Source organism: Xenia sp. Carnegie-2017, unplaced genomic scaffold (genome assembly GCF_021976095.1).
Source record: "Xenia sp. Carnegie-2017 unplaced genomic scaffold, XeniaSp_v1 HiC_scaffold_2, whole genome shotgun sequence".
Classification (NCBI taxonomy): Eukaryota; Metazoa; Cnidaria; class Anthozoa; order Malacalcyonacea; family Xeniidae; genus Xenia; species Xenia sp. Carnegie-2017.
The window spans coordinates 4,293,859-4,316,306 of NW_025813482.1; the positions used below are offsets into that span (position 1 = coordinate 4,293,859).

At 34.6% G+C, this 22,448-nt stretch overlaps 2 protein-coding genes across 5 annotated transcripts; both read right to left on the reverse strand.

Moving 5' to 3' along the window:
• Positions 1-676: 676 nt before the first annotated feature.
• Positions 677-12,783, reverse strand: LOC124440104 (band 3 anion transport protein-like). 4 transcript variants are annotated; one of them, XM_046990425.1, is made up of 15 exons: positions 12,732-12,783; positions 12,056-12,186; positions 11,538-11,674; positions 11,109-11,277; positions 9,117-9,460; positions 8,382-8,840; positions 7,718-8,102; positions 7,064-7,497; positions 6,657-6,851; positions 6,058-6,234; positions 5,394-5,651; positions 4,617-4,851; positions 1,971-2,140; positions 1,601-1,774; positions 677-1,270 (listed from the first exon to the last, which is right to left on the reverse strand). In XM_046990425.1, the coding sequence occupies exons 2-15, from the start codon at positions 12,174-12,176 to the stop codon at positions 1,226-1,228; spliced, it is 3,303 nt and encodes a 1,100-aa protein (XP_046846381.1). In that variant the 5' UTR covers positions 12,177-12,186; positions 12,732-12,783; the 3' UTR covers positions 677-1,225. The 4 variants fall into 4 exon arrangements, with proteins under 4 accessions (XP_046846381.1, XP_046846380.1, XP_046846379.1 ...); XM_046990424.1 differs by lacking the exon at positions 12,732-12,783 and adding an exon at positions 12,514-12,602; XM_046990423.1 differs by lacking the exon at positions 12,732-12,783 and having other exon boundaries at positions 12,056-12,477.
• A 54-nt stretch (positions 12,784-12,837) lies between these two features.
• On the reverse strand, positions 12,838-19,104 carry LOC124440106 (ubiquitin-conjugating enzyme E2 Z-like). The gene is given in 9 exon segments (XM_046990427.1): positions 12,838-13,349; positions 13,419-13,563; positions 13,645-13,735; positions 14,136-14,248; positions 15,972-16,083; positions 16,203-16,365; positions 16,368-16,389; positions 17,278-17,350; positions 18,812-19,104. Coding segments are annotated over 8 exon segments (846 nt in total). The 5' UTR covers positions 18,940-19,104; the 3' UTR covers positions 12,838-13,349; position 13,419.
• Between the last annotated feature and the right edge of the window lie 3,344 nt (positions 19,105-22,448).

Genomic DNA, 22,448 nt, shown 5'->3' on the forward strand with positions numbered 1-22,448 from the left:
AGCATAAATTTGAGACCGACTGTATTATTGATGAGACCAACTGGGTTAAGTCGCTGAGGGAGGACACCCCCCTCTTTACACCCCAAACTCTATGACCATCTTTGTCTCACTCCCCCATATCATTAAGTAGGCAGACTGTATCACGAATTGAAGGTGAACTAGAAAGAATTGTAAGATTGATGGGTGAACCACGCTTCAAAAACATTTTTGTTTAGCCCCGTATTTCAATTTTATCAGCAAAAGACGTCAGCAATGTATTTCTTCTTTATCAAAAAAATAACGAGTTTCGTTTGGATAATTGATTTGCACACATAGAATAATTTGGAACATCTTCAAAGAGTACAGTATGACAACGTAGCTGTCTTGATGGTAAACTACAGTATGAGAACGCTGCGTTATTAAAAAAACTCGGCACTTTCAATGAAGCAACTAAGATTATGATGTTGTTTCCTTTAATCTTTCAATTTTCACTCTGAAGTCTTAATTCCCAAACTTTGTGGGTTTAGTCTTCTGGGTCCCTTTATGACAGTTGAAATGGCAAGGCCCATTAAGTTAGGTTCAAAGTGAAAGTATACAAAAAAAAGTATATGCGGAATATACTATTCAAAATGTTTCGAACAAACCAGACAATTACATAATTTTCATGCTATATGTGTAAATGATGTCAAATAAAAAATTTTACAAACTATCTCATTCAGTTTATTATAAAAATGTTACAGAAGACAAGCATGCAGTTAACTTTCATGTATAGAGTTCAGTGTGGTTAATTATAACGATAAAACCGAAATCATTCAAAAGGTTTTCTTGATAAATATATCTTTGTCGACTTATTATACTTTGTTTATGTAGATTGGAAATCTAATGAAAGCTCTAAAATATCTGAGTTTTATATAAATTCAAAAAATTTAGAGTTTTCAAAATTGAATACTGTTTTCTAATTCAAAAGTTAAAAACATAAAAACATAATGTACGTATAAACAGTGGATGAAGTGAAGACGTTTTCCAACCACAATTTGATACCTTCTATATGAAAATTATGGCCTAGTTTAGACGTGCAACTTTACATAAACTTTACATGAACCAAATGCATCTAAAACAAAAGATAATGAAGGAGTTCATCTCATTTTTAATGCATTTAGTTCATGTAAAGTTCTACGTCAAAACTAGGCCTAAATGTATATATATATATATTATGGAGGTGTTACGTCCAGGTCGTTGATATCCTTCAATCCAACGGACCACGACCCTCTTCATCTTCTTCGTTATCAAGCTAAAAAAGCAAGCAGTGTCATTATTAAAAACCATGGTTTTTAATATGAGCCTGGGGCAGAGCAAACTGTAAGCCTTTTAGATATCGACTGTAACCATTTTCCTGCTTGCAAAAAATTGCATGTTGCTAAAAAAACACGGTCGTGACGCACAATGAACCTTTCTATTGAATATTTCAGGTTCAAGTTTCACGTGGACAATGCATGATGTAACCTAATTAACTTATTCTCAAGACAATTTTCGAATGTTAACCACAAGATAATCTTTGACGACAGTTATGAATCGTAACTGAAATGTAAAATTGTCTCCAGTACATAAAAGAAACACAAACCTGTCCAATATTTTCCTGAGTAAAAACTCTCCCTAATACTGCACGTAAAGGAACCATAGCTAATATAAATAATGGGAAAAAAGGTGCTACACTTTTGATACTTTTAACAATCCAAAGCATGATTAGACAAGAAACTTGAATGAGAGTGAATAGATAGACTTTTGATAAAGGTACCTATAAAAAGATAAAAAAATTTAATAACAGTTTCAGAGATTCTTAAGAATGCATGCAATTCGGGGATACGTTGACGAAAACGGCCATTTTGTTAATGCTAGTAGAAAAAGTTAAAAAATCAGAAGCATGTATATATGCCTAAATATTCATACGTCACATGTATTGAATCAATGAGTAAACACAAATTTCAACGCACATTTTTCAAGTATGAAATGTTAGGATGTTGTCCTGGAGCCATAAACATCAAGAAAAATCTCTCGATCATTTGAACTCCAAACAAGGCCACAACACCCATATATAAAACCATCCCAGAAAATACAGCTTCAGGAATTTGATCCAGATAATCATTAAGTAATGATGATAAACCTGAATAAAAGATAAAGCTAGGTTCATATTCATGCAATCACAATTCATCTTTCCGACGGTAGACACACGTGTCAAAAATACGAGATCAAATTACAAAATTCAGACAATCAAATGGTCGGACATAGTATTGTATATGTAGAATAGTGGCAATAAAATAGAAAGAAGATGCTCTTGGGGCATTGGTAAATCTTATTTTAGAAATCCAGAGCGACTAATTATAAAGGCAGAAGGTGTAAGAGTGAATAAAACCATTTTTCGTCAAATCAAAGGAAAGCCTGGATATGACATGCAATATGCAGATACAAAGTTATAGAGAAAAATAAAAACATTTCTAACGTTGTCGCGGATATTACGAGAGCCGTAACAATGTGTTGATGAGTTTGATATGCATTTTTCAAAACAAGCTTAAGAATACATAGAGCATGCCAACATATTGAAAATTTGCGTAGTCAACTCCAACAACTCTCCGAGTTCATGGTCATGGCAACGAGTAACTGTATGTACTAGTACGATAATGGAATAATTAGCTTGCTCAGTCACAAATTTTCAGATAATTCATCAGCGTATGCGCAGTCTGCTTGAGCATGAGCAGTCGACTTGACTAGCTGCCCAAGTTCATGGTCATAGCAAAGACCAACTGCATCTACTAGCTGATGGGCGGAAGCTTGTTATTGCATCTCCGAAGTAGCGTGGAGGGGCCGAAATCTCCTATCAAAACATTAACATGCGACGTTCTAGTGCCTTACGCTTAAGAAGGTATCGGGAAGCATGGACCGAAAACGGGTTTTTGCTTTCAAATTTAATCTTTTTTGTTTACAGAGTTCTTCTCATAAAAGAAAGTAAAACATCCAAGGATACTGCAAAGGTTCAAACATCTTCTCATTTTTGACTTATAATTTAAACCAACTCTAAGCATGTTTATTCGCTTTTAGTGCAAAGTTTCCATGGGAACTTTGTAGTGTTGTGGTGAGTGGCAAAAATTCACACGAGTCAGTCAGCCAGTCATAATGTAAACTTTCCGGGGGGTGTCTAGCAACAACGCTCATTTCATGTTTAATGATTTTTTTAGGATTTTTAAGTTTTTCAGCAATTATTAAAAGGGCATTTAACACCAACTTCAACTCACATTAACTAAGACATTTATTTTATTGTTTCTTAAGCTTTCTTGAAACTAATTTTATTTGCCATGATTAGGAACATTTTTTCCAAGAAACTTGCACTATCCTTAGATCCCTAGTTTATTTACTTGTTACCTTTTACAAAGTAACTTTCTCATTACTCTCTCGTGATGAACATGAGCCTATTTATACAATACTCACTCATCGTTAACGAAAACATTCATGGGCTTCATTGTAAAAAGGGATTATCTACTTTTTCATAAATTGAACGTCTAAATTGAGCCTCGCTTTCAACCCTTATGTTATAAAACTTTGATTCATTTTGGATAGTAAATTTCTTTTTACCTTACAATATTTTCATGATTCAATCTAGAAAGTAACTTCACTTTTCGAATAATTTTTCGATTAAACAATACACTTTTCGGATTCAAAGGAATTCTTTCGATGACATAGAGACAGACGTCAATTTATTACGTAAATGCATGTAGTATGCATTTCGTAGTCAGAAACCACCCTACCAAAGAATATCCAGGACCGATTTTAGCAGCATCAAGCGAAGAAAGTTGCAAATCATAGAATTTTTGAACTGTTATTTTTACGATATTTATGATTTGATGCATGACGAGATTCCAGATAAGATTCATGACTGCCTTTGAATACAATTAACACATATTCATAATAAGACAATGTTTTATGTTTGTAAATGTAAAATGGTTGATATTTACTGTTATTCCTTCTGCCTTTATAAATAATCGTTCTGAATAACTAGAATCAGATTTACAAAAGCCCAAAAACTCAAAAGCATCTCCTAACCATTTTATTGCCACTATTCTACATACACAATACTATGTCCGACCATTTGATTGTCCGAATTTTGTAATTTGATCTCGTATTTTTTACACGTGTGTCTATTGTCGGAAAGGTGGATTATACATAACCAGTGATAGTCTCCATCACGTACATCTTCGTACAATATTGTCCACTAATATACACCATTATGTTATTGTACTTTGTACATAGTATTATCAGCAGGAAACCAGTCCAAAATATTTCCCTCCTAGTTGTTACGCAAATATTGTTGTATGCATTTACTGAAAAAACACCGAATGAAAATTATTTTATGAAGAAATGAAAATAAATGAAAACTTTGCAAGGCAACAGTAAACATTCGGGATGGATTTGCATGCAGCTATGCATACAGCATGTAAGGTTCACACCATATCAATCGACGTAATTATCAATTTAAGTTAGCTAATGAAACCAATCCTCTTTGCAAAAAAAACATCCCATAATCAATCTTCCAAAGCAGTAATAACATAAGTAATAACAGAACCACATTAATGAGGCATTTGACTTACCAGTTAAGATTCCAGTGAAAAATAAAGTCAATCGTTGCTCCCGTATTTTTAACACGTGACTTTTTACTCCTGGTGCATCGTAACGACTCCAAACCTTCAGGCTGTCTAAATGCACCGAGGTCTCAACAGCAGCCATACACATCCAAGGTAAATCCATAAATGAAGATATCAACACCATTATAGCAACGACCAGAAGATTGACGTGAAAACCAGAACCTTTGCGTCCACGAGTTTGCTAAAAAATTAAATATATTATAATATCGTCACGTTATTAACTTTTTTCGCCGAAGTTATATTTTTTCAATTTTGGGATTTTTACGTAAAACTATACTATTTCGGCCAGTGGTGTATTCTGTATTTACTGCCAAAGTCAATTGAGCAATAAAAAATGACTCAATAAATGATAAATATATGATGTTCAATACAAAGTTTGACTGTTTTTATAAAGACGAACAAACTACTCGAACTGACCAAAATTTTTCCTTCTTTTATAAATTTATCATTTTTTCAATTCAATCAACAGAGCATGTCAATACTTTGACAATAAGTCGTCAGGAAAATGACTAGCAATTCCCTAAATCTTATAAATCCCACAAATCCACTGGCAAGCAAGTTGGAAACCAAGCTTTCATGTAATAAGATCGTCAATTTTCTATATATTTACTGATCTGGCCTTTTTGCCGAGGTAATTATTTTGCCGAGGTAGTTATTTTCCCGGTACAAGCCCCATTTCATCAAGCAGGCCATAAAAATTATTTCTATAAATCTGTAACATACCTTAAAACATTCGAGTAATGTGACTTCACTCTCAATAAAAAGGAGAATAACAGTCAATAAAGCAGGAACAGCAGATAGAGCTATAACACCGTACGAAAGATCTCCTTTAGACATCTTCTTCCCGTCAGGTAGCACAAGGATAGGTTCGTATTTTTCCGGAACATCAACAGTTTTTAAATAAACATCAACAGAATATACTACAGCATTCATAACGTTCACCGCCACAGGAATGCTGAAGAAATTTAGCAGTCGACGAATCTATATTTACAAAATAACAAGTAAAAGTTCTACAATAGGTATATAACAAGTTGAAAGTTTCATTTCATGAAAGGATAACTATTTGTGTAGTAAGATGTATAAGACTAACAAAACGATCCTTCCAGGATTGAAGGATAACACAAAACAATAAGAGCATATATCTAACAATTTCTATATTATGAAATTGTATTATATGTTAGCAACTGTAAAGACCAGGACAAAATAGCATTACCACACATCATTCAGATTATCGAATGTCTTAATACTATTCAAGAAACATGGATGCTTGCCGTACTTAATACATTTGACAGTTTTATAAAAATGTTAACATGTTACAGTAAAATTCAGAAGCAAACATTTTCCTCCAGTTGAATAAAAATTTGACGTGCAGTCAGTCCTTACTCACCCGAGGTGAAAAAAAGCGAGTCTTTTCGAACAAGCGAAATCCCAAAGCCAAGCCAAATGTTGCGAACATTATTATCGTATAAAGTAAAGCTGTGTTGGGTTTACCAACGAGCACTTCAGTTGAATTCGTGACTGAAACAGTTATGTATCTTTTACGGAGTGGGTTTTTTTCGAAGACCTGTGATTAAAATAACAATAATTTCAAAAATCTTGTATAACCAGATCGCCATAATAGTGACAATACTTATATCAGTGGCGTGTTTTTATTTTTAAACGTTTACAATATTCGTAGCATGGGAGTAGAAAGAGGAATCATAGGATGGGCTCACATTTATGTATGCATGTTATAATCCGTTAGATCATTGAAGTATGAATATCCCAGACCAGTTATCAATCTTCTTGCGCCCATGAACTTCGTGTGATATGATATCAAAGATTCATCTTTATCAAACGATTCTTACATTGTTTCTGGCAATGCACAAATGAACTTGGCTTCAATTCCAACCAATCAAACAAAGCAAGACTTTGAGTTGGGTTAGCGATCTTAACCCCCATATTGAGTTCAATAATTTAGCAACTTGAATAATATAATAAGCAAACCTTCGACAAGTTTTTGATTCCTTCGTACATGAACAGCAAGGCAACAAGAACATGAAGGATTTCCTCAGTAAATCTTGTGCAGTAGTGAATCCAATGAGCTTTATCGAAAGCCAGTATGAGAACAAGAAATAGAAATATCCACAATCCAGTAAACCAACGAACTTGTAGGAAATCTAAACCAAGGGAATCGGACACCTTCAATGAAAAGAAACACGTCATAATCTCATTCTTCCTAAAGAGGACTTGGGACTACTTAGCCCAGGAGTCACGCCATGAAGTAAATTTTTCATGTATATTTCACCGATTACATTACACACATAATCAATGAATTATAGAGCAAGTTGAATACAAACAACAAGATATGGCTAATATAAGCCTAAATTTTATACACCATGTCCTTGACATACCTGATACGTAGAGCTCTCGAAAATCAACATAGCAGCAGTACCAGCAATAACCGTTAAAGGTTCTGTGCCAAGAACAGCCATAAGTACACATGATATAGCAGTACCAAGCAACATCTCAGATGAACCAATATAGTTTTTAGTGTATTTAGCAATCACCTGACCGTATGTTAAACACATTGCTATCAAACTAATTGAAAGATACAATATGGCAGCAAAACATTGGATATGCAAACCATCTTTAATATCACTTAAGTACAAAGGATAACGCTTGGCCATCTCACGTCGTAAACCACCAAACCAGCGACCATCGGGATGTAATGGATGCACTTCAATAGATTCATCCTCATTCTCTTCATCACTTTCACTGCTAGAGCTTTCATCATTTTCCAAGTTTTTTTCTCGTTTGGAAAAGTGCCTCTCTCGTATTCTTCGTCCTAGGTTGATGATAAATTGTTAAACTACACATACAACTCGTGTATTGATCAAAACACATACCAACAAAACAGATGGAGCCCCGTTAATACAGGATTCCGGACCGCGGCGAACTATCGTAAAATTCCGCACGCTGCTACAGCCAATCATATAGCAGGAAAGACTAGGCTTTCGCTCGCTTCTGATTGAAAACAAATAATAGAAGTTAATGTATTTTCTTACTTATTTCGCTAAACTTATTCTTCAACGGGCAATCTCCTCGGGTTGGAAATAAGCCAACATTCTCGTTCTTTTCCACAGAGTGATCGTCTTCTTCATTCGCATCATTAATTTTATTTAAATCTTTATTTTGAAGCATGTTTTTCATCGTAGCTATAACTTGAATCCTGTTTCGGACAATTCGCCAAAGTTTTTTTCCATCTCTGTGTTTGAACTTTCTAAGAGTGTACTTCTTTCGAGTAATTTCAGCAATTGCACCTGCAATTGGGGTAAGTAACTCTGCCTTCCAATCCCCGGGAGGCAGCATCACACTTCCATCCACAAATACAGAGAACGCTTTCGACAAATCGCTGAATGTTTTTGCCTGATACAAAGCTTTTCTAAATACCTTTGAAAAAAAGTCATAAAATCATTCCATATTCACACGCAAATGTAAAAGATACATAAATGAAACATAAGTGAAACAACTAATTCTTCTTTTAATGTTATTGTTTTCATTCATCGAAGGCTGTTAGAGATCTGAACACTGGCTGTTGAACCATCGAGTAGAATTGATTACAGAGCTCTTCAATAACGACAATAACAGACAATTACATCCAACACAAAACATTTGAAATTACCAAAAGAAAGTAGACATGATCAAATACAACATTACAAAATACAGCACCTTATTATGACATAGTGTGCCCATTGTACGGCATATTTGATATCCATCCAAACGGATTGTGTGCTTTGAAGTGAATAGAATGTATATAATTTTCACTGGTAGGTGCACCTCTAATGAGTCCGTTATTTGTTTATCATCCGGGTAACGGACAAGAACTGACAGAACTTGATCTCTTTTTAAAAAGTGAACTGGAGCGTGATGAATCACTATTCCTTTCGTATCAGCGTGAAGGATCTTTCTCAGTTTAACTTGATCGTTGGTCAAAGGCAAGCCCCTCTGTTTTACAGTATCGTAATCCATGTCAACGAGATAGGAAGCTTCTGAAACGTTAGATTCAATGCTTAAACGATCAAAGAGTGTCTGTTTTATTGACAATTGACTGCCACTTGAGCTTTTTAGAGCACCGTGATCATCAAAAAGATAATTCTCTGGGCACCATACTTGTGCAATTTCATTAACCTGCGATAAAACAAAAATGTCATAAACAGGTTTGATAATCTTAATGACTTCAAGTGACACGCTTTTAAGTCAGGTTTTTGTACAATGGAGAATCACATAGAGAGCATGCAAATGTTAAAATGAGGGATAAATCGTGTTTAAACTACCCAACAATCCATTCACAACACATTATGATCACAGTCTCATAACTTAAGCCAAGTTTTTAATCATTGTGAAAAAATGGACGAGTTTGAGCCCTTATCAAAAAAAAACTTGGCATTTAAAACAATCGATTACCTTAATATCGTCGGTTTGCGGATGCTGTTCATGATATTGATCAAGAGCTTTCCTGGATAAACGAACCCAGCGATTCCGCACTTCATTATCGTCAGATAATTCCCATACATGCTCAAACATTTCCTTTCGCCTTTTTAAAAATATCTTGAGAAAGAGTCTACGATAATGAACTTTCTTTCGAAAATGTGATGTAGATTCACCATGATGCTTGCGAGGTGATGAAAGGATCTGTTGAAGTCTCACGCGATAACGAGGATCAACATGACCAGAAAGTACTAACATATTAGCTATGGTGTAAGCTATTGAGAAAGCGCCATCGTTTATACTGCCTAATAAAACCAAACCTAAAAATTTAATCAGGTGAGAAAGAAATGATAAGAAAATGGGGAAGTGTCCACTAACTTATTTCTTATTTTACGAACAATTTTTTCTAAAGCGTTATTTCTGTCATTAGCTATTTTAAAATGCTCATGACAGAAAATTAATCATACTATTTTCTCGTTGCACTTTTGTACCATTAAATACAAACTCATCTAAGCATTCACTTAATAAATGTTGCTGTACTTGCTGATTTGTTTGATTTGTTTAGTTGTTTTTGGATTTTCATATTTGGGAGCAATTGGCTGGATTTTTTTATCTTTGATAAAGAGAAGTCAACATATTGTCAATAATTATACAGGGTCTATAAAAAACTAATACGCTATTGTACGTAAACTGCTCGGTCTAGAAACGCTATGTTTTTACATTCAGAAATATCAGGTCATATAAATTATGTTGCATGATATTACCAAATGGAGACAAAATGAGCAAAGTGCGGGATAACAAAATGTTTGTCAGAATCGCATATTTTCACAAAAGAGCTTAATCATTAAAGCAAAAGCAAATAGCGAAAGAAAAAATAATTAATCATGAACATGTCACAGTTTGCACTGTTTATAAAAATAATATTCATTTATATGTTAAACACAGTCCCAAACTTCCAATCCCAAAATGAGTTAATATTCAATGATTTTAGTACCCATTCACGAAGGTGAAATTATGTGATTCTGACCAACTTTTTTATCAGCCTCGTATCTGCTCATTCTGTCTCGATTTGGTATTGAAAATAAGTCATTTGACACTTAAAAACTTAATATCCGAATATGACAAAAAAACTTTCAATGACTAAGTAGTTCTGTATTTGCGAGTTTAAGTTGGACCATAGACGGCCCAGAAACCTATTTAGGTTTTTTATGCAATCGATTTATGGTAAATACTAAATACATTCCTTGATTCATGCACAATGCATGTCATGCACGCGATCTCGCTTACATACGAACATGAATCAAGGAATGTATTCACATAAATCGAATGCAAAAAAACCTAAACAGATGTCTGGCTGGAGCGCAGGCACTCGTCTTTCTCGGGGACCTGGGAATGAAAGTGTAAAAATATGAATCTCGAGATGTAAAGCTTGCTTGAGAGTTTTAATTTACTAAGAAAAAAGAAATGAAAAACCAACAGTTTGCATGGTCAAGAAGAATTTAGAAGTGTCTGTGCTCAGAACCTCCGTTGGTTGGTCTTTGAAAATGGCATTCTCAGCATTTGCAAAAAATTTAAAAAAAAACTTAGTTCGCAAATTTTTCAACTGGGAAGAAGACAAAATGAAACACAAAATTCGTGGATTTTAAATTTTGTCTGAAGGTAGAAAAAACTAAAACGTCAACGAACAACTGTAAGTATTTAAAACATTAAGGTCTCTACATTTCTTGAGTTAGTTGACAGTACAGTATACGTATATTGAATGTTTTGTCATTTCTTATGTTTGGGTAGTCTGAAATATTGTCTCCAAAACTGCTCATTTTAGATGTTAGAACTACCTATTTTCCTACTAGAACAGCCATTTGGAAAATGGAAGGCCTAGGGATGATGTACCCCTAGTTCACAACTAAAAGATTTTGGGATTTTACTTTGTGATGCAAAACTAACAATGAAAACTGGTAAATTTTCTACCTTTCTCCATACAATTCCTCAGTTGACACATACTTTCACAGTCAATATAGGAAAGAAATGGCGGACCCCAACTCCCACACGGTTCAACATTTTCTTCATACTTTATCCATCTTGCCACTTCTTTCCAAAAGAGACCACTTGAGTCAAGCTCCAACATCTCAATGAAAACCTACAACAGAATATATAATAAAGCTTCTAGTTAATCATTTGCAAAACAAACAACCAAATTCTACAATTCGCTTAGCCATTTTATAAGGATTGAAGGTTACCAAAACATATTCTTAACTTAATTTTACCAATGCTAACAGCATATTAAAAATCAACAACTTCATATTGTAATATCAAGTGGCAATTGAAACGATTGCTATAGTAAAATGCGAAATTGCTCAGACTATAAAATTGATTTGCAATTATAAAAGTTATATTTACATCATGAACTGTTTTAACTCCATGATCAATTACTCTCTGTGGAGAGGAATTGGCATCTGACTTCTTTGTATGTTTTGTTTCTGATGTTTTGGATGACAAACTCTTGTTTGCTGGACTAATTACAATTTCAGGAATGTCTAAACATAAATTACAACAAACAGCATTGCAATCCTTGATATTTCAATAAGAATAAGGGGGTTGAACTGCAATTTCTGTAATGTACAAAGAAGAGCAAGTTATTAAAGCTACAAATGTATAATGAATACACTTGAGCATGGTCAAAGTTACATACTCAAATGTTTGAAAGTCTTAAAAAACTGTTATACTTTAGGTGGTGGTACAGTACACAACTCATACCCAAGGACCATAGTCACAACCTGTTAAAAAACAAGCCTACCACTCAATTTAACAGCTAATTAATTTAATACAATTGGCAACTCATCGGTAAACTTTCAGACAATGAGAATGAAATTTAATTTAAACGTTGCAAATTTGATGATAAAAAATAGCTTTCAAACCTTGAGGTTCTGTTTTCAACAAAGTGGTTTCATCACTCTCTTTTGACTTCAATTCCACCATGGCGACAGATGTGGATTTCGACTCAGGCATTGGTTCTACCGCTCTTTTCCACTGAGGCATCACTAAATAACTAAAAAGGAAAACCCAGGTTAAAAGCACACGTCCAATGTTTTTCTCTTTAGTTTGATTATTTAGAACCATGCACTGATAACCACCAAATCACGGATATTCTATGTTTCTAGCGTACAAATTTGCTGGCATAATGTTTTCACATACAATTGTTAAATAAAATACATTCAAGTACAACACGACGATTATTTAATATTCTGATAATAGAAGATTGATTGTATATGGGATGCATGCCCATACACGCACGATCATTGCTACACAAGTTTTACATAAGAAGTCTCAAATATCAAACAAAGTGGTAATAAAGCTCTAAAGCAAATGATTTTACCAGTGACTGTCCTGCCATGACAATCTTATCTACGGTTCCAAGCACGAAATAACAAACGTTTACTCATATTTTATACGGTGACTGGACACAAATGGTAATCATAAATTTTAAAATATACAAGCGAGTACTGATAGTATTGGCAACAGGTCAATACACTTCACTTATCCACAACGTTTCGTATCGAAGAAAGTGAATTATCAATGAATTCATGAACCTACCGTTTTTTTTTACAATGTACGTTCAATTGAACATAAATTTTTACTTGATCGGGTCAAGTGCTGCATTGATTTGGATATAGGAAGGAAGGCGGGTATCACAGCATACTTTAATTCGAGGACAAATATTCCCAAGAATTTTAATTAGTCGTCGTTGTAGACTCACACAATTAAATATATATATTACATCAATAATATATTATATATGAATTAAACTGGAGTATGCTTTAAACGGCCTGATAGAACAGTATGTTTTTAATACATTGGAGTATGAAAACACAATAAAACGTCCCATCCAACGGCAACTGGACCAGTGAAAATAGTTCTTAACTTAGATGAAAATAACACAGATGAAAATATGAACAAGTAAAACAGTCCAGAATAAAGATGTTTTGAACTAATATACATACATAAAATGGCATGCTCGTGCTAGCTTATTCACAAAAATTTTACAAAATGTAAACATAACGTCCTTTTCATATGATATATGCTTGTAATATCACAGAAGAGAATACCGCTATCCAAGTTGGGAATGACGGCGTCATGAGGAAAAACGGCTCAATGACGATTAGTGTACGTAGTATATCTGGCTTATGTAGATTATCAAGTGCAAAGCTGTAACTAAAGGAAGAGAAAGGTTTACTAGATATTATTTAGTAAGTAGTTCTTTTTTTGCTGCCTGTGTATTACTTTAGCCATCCACTTCTGAGGAACTGTCCGAAGATGCATCAGAAGAGCTTTGAGGAGTTTTTATTTCGATGTTTGACTTGATTTTTTCTAATCTCTTCATGATACCATCGAAATCAAATTTCCCTCGATTAGCCCTGAACGGATCCTAATTAAAACAATAAAAAATTAATAATTATAGCAAGGCTTCAAACAAATAAAAATTGAGCAAGTAGAGTGGTATCCTCACCAGCATTGATTTTCCATTTAGTGCAGATTTTTCGCTTACAACGCCGGCGTAATAGTCATAATACTCGGGAAAGGATCGAAGCATCACCTCTCTATAGTTAAAAAAATTTGCTAAAACTTTTAGTATTTAAATTAGCTAAAAACGTTTAGTGTCAGAGTTTATTGAAGACATTGAGCTCGTGAATATTTTGTTAAATATTTCGCTAAAAACTCTTTTTAATGGAATTATAACAACATCTGTTAATACACTGATCAAAAAAACATTGAATGAAACTATAGAAATAACAAAATGTTTAGACATGCCTCTAAACTCTTCCTGAGAAATAAGTTTAAATCCTCACTCAACTTATTTTTAAATCAAAAATTATGATATAAAATTTCCTAAGTACGACAATAAAACAATATGGTATTTCAGGGCAAAGATTTATATGCCACATTTTTGTTGTTCCCTAGACTTTATGATCAAATTTATTTTACAATAACATTATTTACCTCAGTGATGGATGGCACGATGACTCATTTTCGAGCATATCGCAAACAGCAACTCTCAATGTTTCATATCTTATACAATCATTGTACCTGTCGCTATCTCCGAATTGTTTTTCCTAACAAACAATCATACGCAATACAACACAAAAATTACAAACACAACAAAAGAAAAAGCAAATGTGTTCAAAGTTTTTCAATACAGCTACGTAATGCAAACCTATCTAGGTGTGGCCGTGTGGGTGCACCTTATAGGAAGGACACCCATAAATTTGGCTTCCTACTTGAACGTTAATGATAGGTGTACCAAATTTTCAAATTATTGAACAGGCACCACCGCACCAAGAACCAGAAAATTTGAAATGGTTTAAACATTTACGAAATGTGCAAGTCATTTGTATGTAATGAAATACCAGAAGAGGCTAATGGAGGATTTTTGTAATTTTTGCACGAAGAAGAAGAAAAACTGATTGAAAATAACTGATATGAAATAATTTCAAACTATTCTAAGTTTCTTGTGTTATGACATGGCGAATACTGAACACCTGCAACTCACGAGAGCTCCCAAAGCCTCTGCTAAATTTAAGGATGGTGCAAAGTTGCAAAACAACACTGCCTTTCGACACGCAATTTTAATCAACCACACGTTTCATACATTTATTTCATTTCTTCACTAACTCTCATTTAATTTCGATTCATGATTCATTTTAGTCCATGGTCAAATGTCTATGGTTGTGTGCTGACTTCTTTCATTACGCGCATAATGGGGCACAAAAATGTACGTATTTGTTGAAACAAGCTAAAGTGAGACAACATGCGAATAATTTGACTGAAAACCTGCGCAGTTCACTCGACAAACTAATGGAGTTAACACCAATGAACTGGATGATTTCAGCTATATGGCCATTTGAATTTCATTTTAGTTGCAAGAAAACCATCAAACGTGAAAGGACCGAAACCAGGAGCGGACTATCCAGTAGGCTGAGTAGGTTTAAGCCTACAGGCCCGGGATTTCGAAAGACCCGTTGTATCTGGACACAATTAGGATTTGAACGTTTTTGCTTTCTGGGCTAGCTAAATGTGCTTAACTTAGATAATTTACGCTGTAGAACACCTTACGAGCAATTGAATGCAGAGGGAAAATGGCTTTCGTACTGTCTACTTTTCAAATGTGCAATGCTCAGAACTGATGAAGTAGTGCTTTTCCCATTTCCTTAAACATGTCAATGATTTTTGAAATTTCGTTTTAAATTTAAAATGAGCTTTTCCCCATTTTTTACCCTATGAGCACAGAATAGATATCTTAACAGAAGGTCCACTCGTGTCGGAACCTTTGATGTTCGTGTCCCCCACTTTTCTGAAGCAAATTCTAAAGGAGACACGCCTTCCAGCAAGATACTTCAGCTAGATGGCAATAGAAAATATAGATGTTTTTACAATTATATCGTTTTGCACTACGAAAGCTTGGAACCTTATCGTCTTCGCAAGATGATAACATTTTGTGAAAATTTCGGCAAACTTTTGCTTTAAACGTGAATTATTAGTAAAATAGCATTCTCGTGCAATACTATTCCATATTGATTTTTGAAAGTATCTTGCTGGGAAGTCACGCATGCGTAGTGAAAAAATACGCCACAATTTTAGCCAAGTGGGCCTTCTGTTAGGTGTCTATTCTGTGCTATGGGGTTACAAACAAGAAATGCAAAAGCAAAGGAAAGCTGAGAACAGTAGGAGGAATAGATATCGCTTAAAGGCCATTAACTTTGTCTTAGCCTACAGACCACGTAATTAGTAATCCGCCACTGACCGCAACAAGCAATGGCATTATATTAATAAACATACTTTCTCACATCCTGGTTCATTATGATATGGCTTCTCATTGAGTAATGACTGGATGGAGATGAGAACACTCGATAAAGTTTGAGCAGGACTCCATGATGGTCCAAACCACGTTCTATATTGCATAAGGCAAAACAGCTTTATCAAAAAATCCATTTTTTTTATTTGGTGAAGTATGGAGTACATAATGGTTAATCTCAACATTTTTATTGTCAAAAGCCATGCCATACTTACCCCAGTATGCTAAGACAAACTTTTCCATTTTTGTATAAATTAGGATTAAACCTCACTTGTCCTTGCCCAGTGGTCATGAACTTGACACGTGGGGGTTTAATGGGATAGTCTGGAGGACAACGTATGATAAAATAGAAAAATCCACCCTCATATGGAGTATCAAAGGCCCAGTGATTAACGCATGAATCTGAAAAAGTCATAAAAATGCATCAAAAACCTTAAAATCTCATGACCAACAGCCTGCCTTAATTAACAGTACCATATAGCCTGCTTCAACTAACAGTACCATACAGACAGCCTTAACTAACAGTACCATACAGCCTGCCTTAACGTAAAATACCATATAGTCTACATAACTAAAAATACCATACAATCTGCCTTAACTAACAGTACCATACAATCTGTCTTGACAAACAGTCCCATACAATCTGCCATTACTACAGTACCATACAGCTTGTCTTAAATAACATTATCATACAGCCTACTAATAATAGTTTTTAAGCTTACAAACATGCAAAATATAGCCACACATAAAATGACAAACTTGCTCAAAAACAACTGGACTACTTTGTAGTCTAATATAACATTAAATTTATAACAAAATTGAATGATGTAATTCTCAACCACCATTATAACATTGTCGATGATGATCAGTGTTTAGTCTCCTTTTTCTTTCCAGAATTAAACAAGAAAGTGGAAACTTAGCTTAGAAACGAGGCCTTTGAAAATTGTGACGATTAAAATAGCACATACACAACCAATTGTCCCACACAAATTTTTGACCTTAAACATGCTGAAGTGAGGATTTCTTATCTACTTGCAATATTTAAAGGCATTTGATGCTAATTTCAATCCCTGTTAGCTTACTAGTTGAACAGGTATATTCAGGAAATCTCAATTTAAGTACAATTAAATCTGATCAAAGGCAAGCCCCATTTTTTCAATATCTATATCAGAATAATTGTTCTATCTTTAAAGAAATTATTGCTTTTTCAATGACACACAAATTCTTTTTTCTAACACAAACTGGACTGGCTTAAAAAATTGAGCATAGATTTATTGATGAAAATTCTACCTTTGTGACATTTTCCTCATCTGCAACAACACACACTCCTGGTGGAGGATCTTTATAAATGCTCATTAGGTCACTATTAATTGAATTGAACCATTTCATTAAAAGATAAATACATTTTTTAAAAGCACATTCCACTTTAAAATAGCAACACAGCCAGAGGGGAGCAGGGGCCAGCATCCCCCCCCCTTGACAAAATTCTTGTCTCTCCTAAAATATCATGTTTTACATACATCAAATTGTTTAAACACTGCTCTAAAAGTGACATAACATGAATGAAAGTTCAAGAAAATTATGAGTGTATTCCAGCAAAAATTACTATATTAGAGAAAAAAGCCACATAGAATGGAATAACTATTCTTTTCATCCATCCAATCATCTTATTCTTTCCAGGGATATTAAAATTAATAAGCTGGAAAATGGCAGAATTCAAAAAAAATAATGCTGAACAAACAATTATTCTGAGAAACTACCCTCAATAGCAATATTGCATAATTTTTTGTATTAACAAGAGCAATTTCCTTTTGCATCATTTGGAAATGTCTTAAATAATTAAACAAATTTCATTGAGGGATGCGCTCCTACTGCAATCCTCTCTATTCCATTCTTTCAAGGAGTAATCAGACAAAAAATTTTGCATTCTTTATGCAAAAAACATTAATTTACTTCTCACAAAAACAATGCATACATGTCATATGGGATGCAGAAAAATATTTTCTCTATTTATGCATTGTTCTTTCAAAAGTGTTTTCACGTTGTTCTTTTCATCGAGTCTGTTGTTTTGACATAATAACTAAATATTTAAATCAATAACTTGAAAAAGAGACTTTGATAAAATAGATTTTTAAAACTGAAGTGTAAATTCCTTCAATCTGGGACTAACTCTTTTAATCTGAGGACTCCTAAAATGTTAGGTTGTGACCCTCCTTTGGACCCAAAAATGAACAAGCTTACATACATCCATAAAATTTAAATGAAGTAAATGGTTTGAACCCGGGAGTATCGTTACATGTTTGTAAATGTAGATCGTCCAGGTTGGTAAAGTCCTGAGAAGGATTGTTTTTGTTGTTGTTGACTGACATTTCGACAACCTTAGCGGTAGTCATCTTCAGAGTCAAAAAAGCTGTGTATGATTAACCAAGGCCAAGCAGTCAAACACAACGTCTTCACAGAGAAATTTTGAACCAACTCTTTTTGTGAAAATCGAGTCGGTTTGTACTGAAAGACAGAAGTCCAATGATACTCTAATCTTTCTCAGTTTCTCGGTAAACTTAAGACTACGGAAGTGAGACGACGGATTAAGCATGGTTAACGGACTTAATGAAAAGTTTATTTTATGGCACGAAGCATTTATACTTTCGCAATTTGCTGCTCTAGAAAATTTTTTACTTATTTTAAAAGGACGGCCAGCCTCATACGAGAATGTAATGCTTAACATTAACTTTAAATCGAAAAGAAAACACTGTGCAATAAAAAAGTTGTTGTGTAGATTTGTCTTTTAACTAACTGCAATGCAACAGGCGATTTAATGACTAACCGTTTTATTCTTTTTACACAATCAGGACTGGCTTTCTCCTTGTCCCAGTCTTTTGAATTCAAGGGATCCCAATTTGAGGAAGACGCAATCAAAACATTTGACATTGATATTGTTGGTTGCTCTGCCATTTTTTCCTTTAAGTCTGTATAACATGAAGTTTCTCACAAGACGCCTCAACCACTTAACTTAATCTGAAGAAGTCATCACATGTCAAAAGCAGAGATTTTAGACGAAGCGCTCATTAGGGATAAATTATTATGTCATTCTGATACACTTCACTGCGCAATGTGGTGTAACCACTGATCTCGAAATAAGACTGAACAAGCAACTAGCACAAAAGTTGAAGATCGTGACAATTGATATGCAACACTGATGCAACGTTATTTCGATTATAACGCGTTATTTATAACGATATGCTACGTTATTTCGAATATAACGCGTATATAACGCGTTATTTTGACCCGTTATCATCTCCAAACTTAAACCAACGTTTATGATTCTCAGAAGCGCCCATTAGGGATAAATTATTATGTCATTCTGATATACTTCACTGCGCAATGTGGTTAACCACTGATCTATCAGCATCTAGCACAAAAGTTGTAGATTGTGACAATTGTATGCCAGGCGGAAAGCGAATTCTTAGCATAAATATAATTGCCTAACATAAAATTTTTAAAATGGCCATGGGTTTATAATTTAACGTTTCGTCTTCAGATTACAATACATACATGTAGGAAGTTAGAAAACATATATACTAATTGTACATTATTTACAGTGTGTTAAATTACAAGGTATAGTGATGACAGTGTTGTGTGATTTTTGTGTTAAGGGATAGAGTGGTGTTGAATGGAATTATATAAGATTTAGTGGGATGGAAATGCCTTGGATATTAAGAGATGGTTTAAGCTTGGAGGTGAGGAGGCTTTCGTGGATGGATAATTCGTATGCATAAGGAGAGGATGATAGAATGACGAACTCGTCAAAGTTGGCGGAGTGATTAGTGGTTTTGAGATGGCGCCGAGCACACTGGAAATGATTGGACTGGATGAAGTTTTTCTTGTCAAAAGAGAGATACCTAAATGTTCTGCACTTCTGATACTCTGGTGTGCAAATGGCGCGTGGTTTGACCCACGTACGATGCAGAGCAATGTCGACACTTAAATAGATAAACAACACCAGATTTCAGAAATTTGGGGACTCTATCTTTGAAAGGAAAGAAGGATGAAAGGCGTGCAGAAGAGCGAAAGACGAAGCGAATATTGAGGTGAGGATAAGCAGCATTGCAAAGTCGAGTGATTTGGGTGGGAATCTGAAAGGAGTGTGAGCCAGTGAAGGGAAGGACAAAATACATGATTTTCTTTGGTACAGTGTGCATAGGAGGTTTAGGTTCGTAAAGGTTATTGAGGAAACGTCAGACAAGTTTATCGAAGAGTTGGGAAGGAAAACTATTTGAGTGGATCAGTTTTCGAATGACTTCAAGTTGACGATGAAAGTTCTCGTAGGTGGAGCAAAGATGGAAAGTTCGGTGAATGAAGCAAGAAACTATGGAGCGTTTGTATGTTAGAGGTATGAAGCTGTGGAAGTTTGTAAAAAGACCAAGTAGGTTTTCGATAAACAGAAGTAGAGAATGTGCCATTCGAACGCGTTATTTCGACGTCATTTTCGTTATTCCGTCATTCCGTCATTTTCGTCTTTTCACGCGAATTCATGGTTAAAGAAATGTCTCTGTCATTTCAAGCCACTCCTGTACAGACGATACGTAGATGACTGTTTCCTTCTTTTAGTTGCTTAGAACATGTACCTCTCTTTCTTGATTTCCTTAACCAAAAACATACAAACATTCGTTTCACGTCCGAATTAGAAAATGACTGTAAACTTCCCTTCCTCGACGTGGAAATAACGCGTTCTAATGGCACATTCTCTACTTCTGTAGTTCCGTTTACCGAAAACCTACTTACACTGGTGTAACCTACTTACACTGAGCAAGTGTCGACACTGCTCTGCATCGTATGTGGGTCAAACCACACCAGAATATCAGAACATTTGGGTATCTCTCCATTGACAGGAAAAACTTTATCCACTCCAATCAATTCCAGTGTGCTCGCCCATCTCAAAACCATTAATCACTCCGCTAACTTTGACAATTTCGATATTCTATCATCCTCTCCTAATGCATACGAACTATCCATCCACGAAAGCCTCATCATCTCCAAACTTAAACAATCTCTTAATGTCCAAGGCGGTTCCATCCCACTAAATCTTATCTAATTCCATTCAACACCACTCTATCCCTTAACACAAAAATCACACAACACTGTCATCACTATACCTTGTAATGTAACACCCTGCAAATAATGTATAATTAGTATACATGTTTTCTAACTTCCTATATGTATGTATAGTAATCTGAAGATGTCTTAAGTTAAAGACGAAACGTTATTGTTACTAAAATTATACACCCAGGGCCATTTTAAAAGTTTTATGTTGGGCAATTATATTTATACTAAAAAAAGTTGAAAACAAAAAATAAGGAGCGCCGCCATTACTAAGGGACCAACTTTCGAAAATAAGGAGCAAATATATTGTGGATTTATAAGCGAATAGTCAATAATTTTCAAACATGTAACTACATGAACATAAAAAAAAACTATGGAAAATAGCCCACAACTGCATGGAAATACCTAGAATTGTTGGAATCGTTGTTGAGAAGTACAAAACTGATTAAATAATCTCATTTACGATGATAAACAGATCAATGCTTTAAAATTCAAGCCTTTTTTACGAGTGATTCGGAGTGAAACCTGTATGCGTTTTGTTTTATACGGCCGATTATTCTTTCTGACTCGCTTTTCTATCACCATAAAGGTTGTTTTTCATCTTCTGCGTTATCTTAAAGCATAATTTGGCCATGTGTTGCTATGTTTTTCATAATTTTGATAAAAAATCTTTCGATGTGTTGATCCCTAACTAACGGCGGCGGCTTCAAAATTTGTTTACAACAAATATACAATTGCTTGATCCAGTCTTTTTTCGAGATCAGTGGGTGTAACTGGTGTAACTATGTTATTATAGAACTCAATGGTAACTATGTGTAATTGCAAGAGTCCACCTATGGTTAACTGCGATCAATTGTGGTGTACAAACTACTAGAACTGACGGTGCCATTGTCCTACCTGGTTGGTAACTGCGATCAGATTGTGGTGTACACAACTACTGAGAGTACTATTGCCTAGTCAAAAAAAAAACCTGATCGGTTAACATTATAACTAAACCTGGATTATTTATATATTTCGCGAATATTCCATGCACCATGTATGTTATGTATCCAATCAATGGCATGGACAAAGGCGTTGGCCGAAGCAAAGTCCATAGAACTGGTGCCAAAGCTCATTTAACTTACAAATTTATCTACAATACATTGTAAAGTTCTATTTTATTTTTGAGCAGAATTTTAGCGTTTCCAAGAATAAGCTTTAGCGAAATTTCGTTTATGAGAGAACATAGCATTTAGTTCATGTATTGTAAAGGAGAAAACCTTTCGAAGTTATGTCTGTACTATATGAATTATGAAATTATTAATTAAATTGGTGTGTCAACTTTCGCCCTTTATTAAGGAGCAACAGAGCGTTGAACCAAG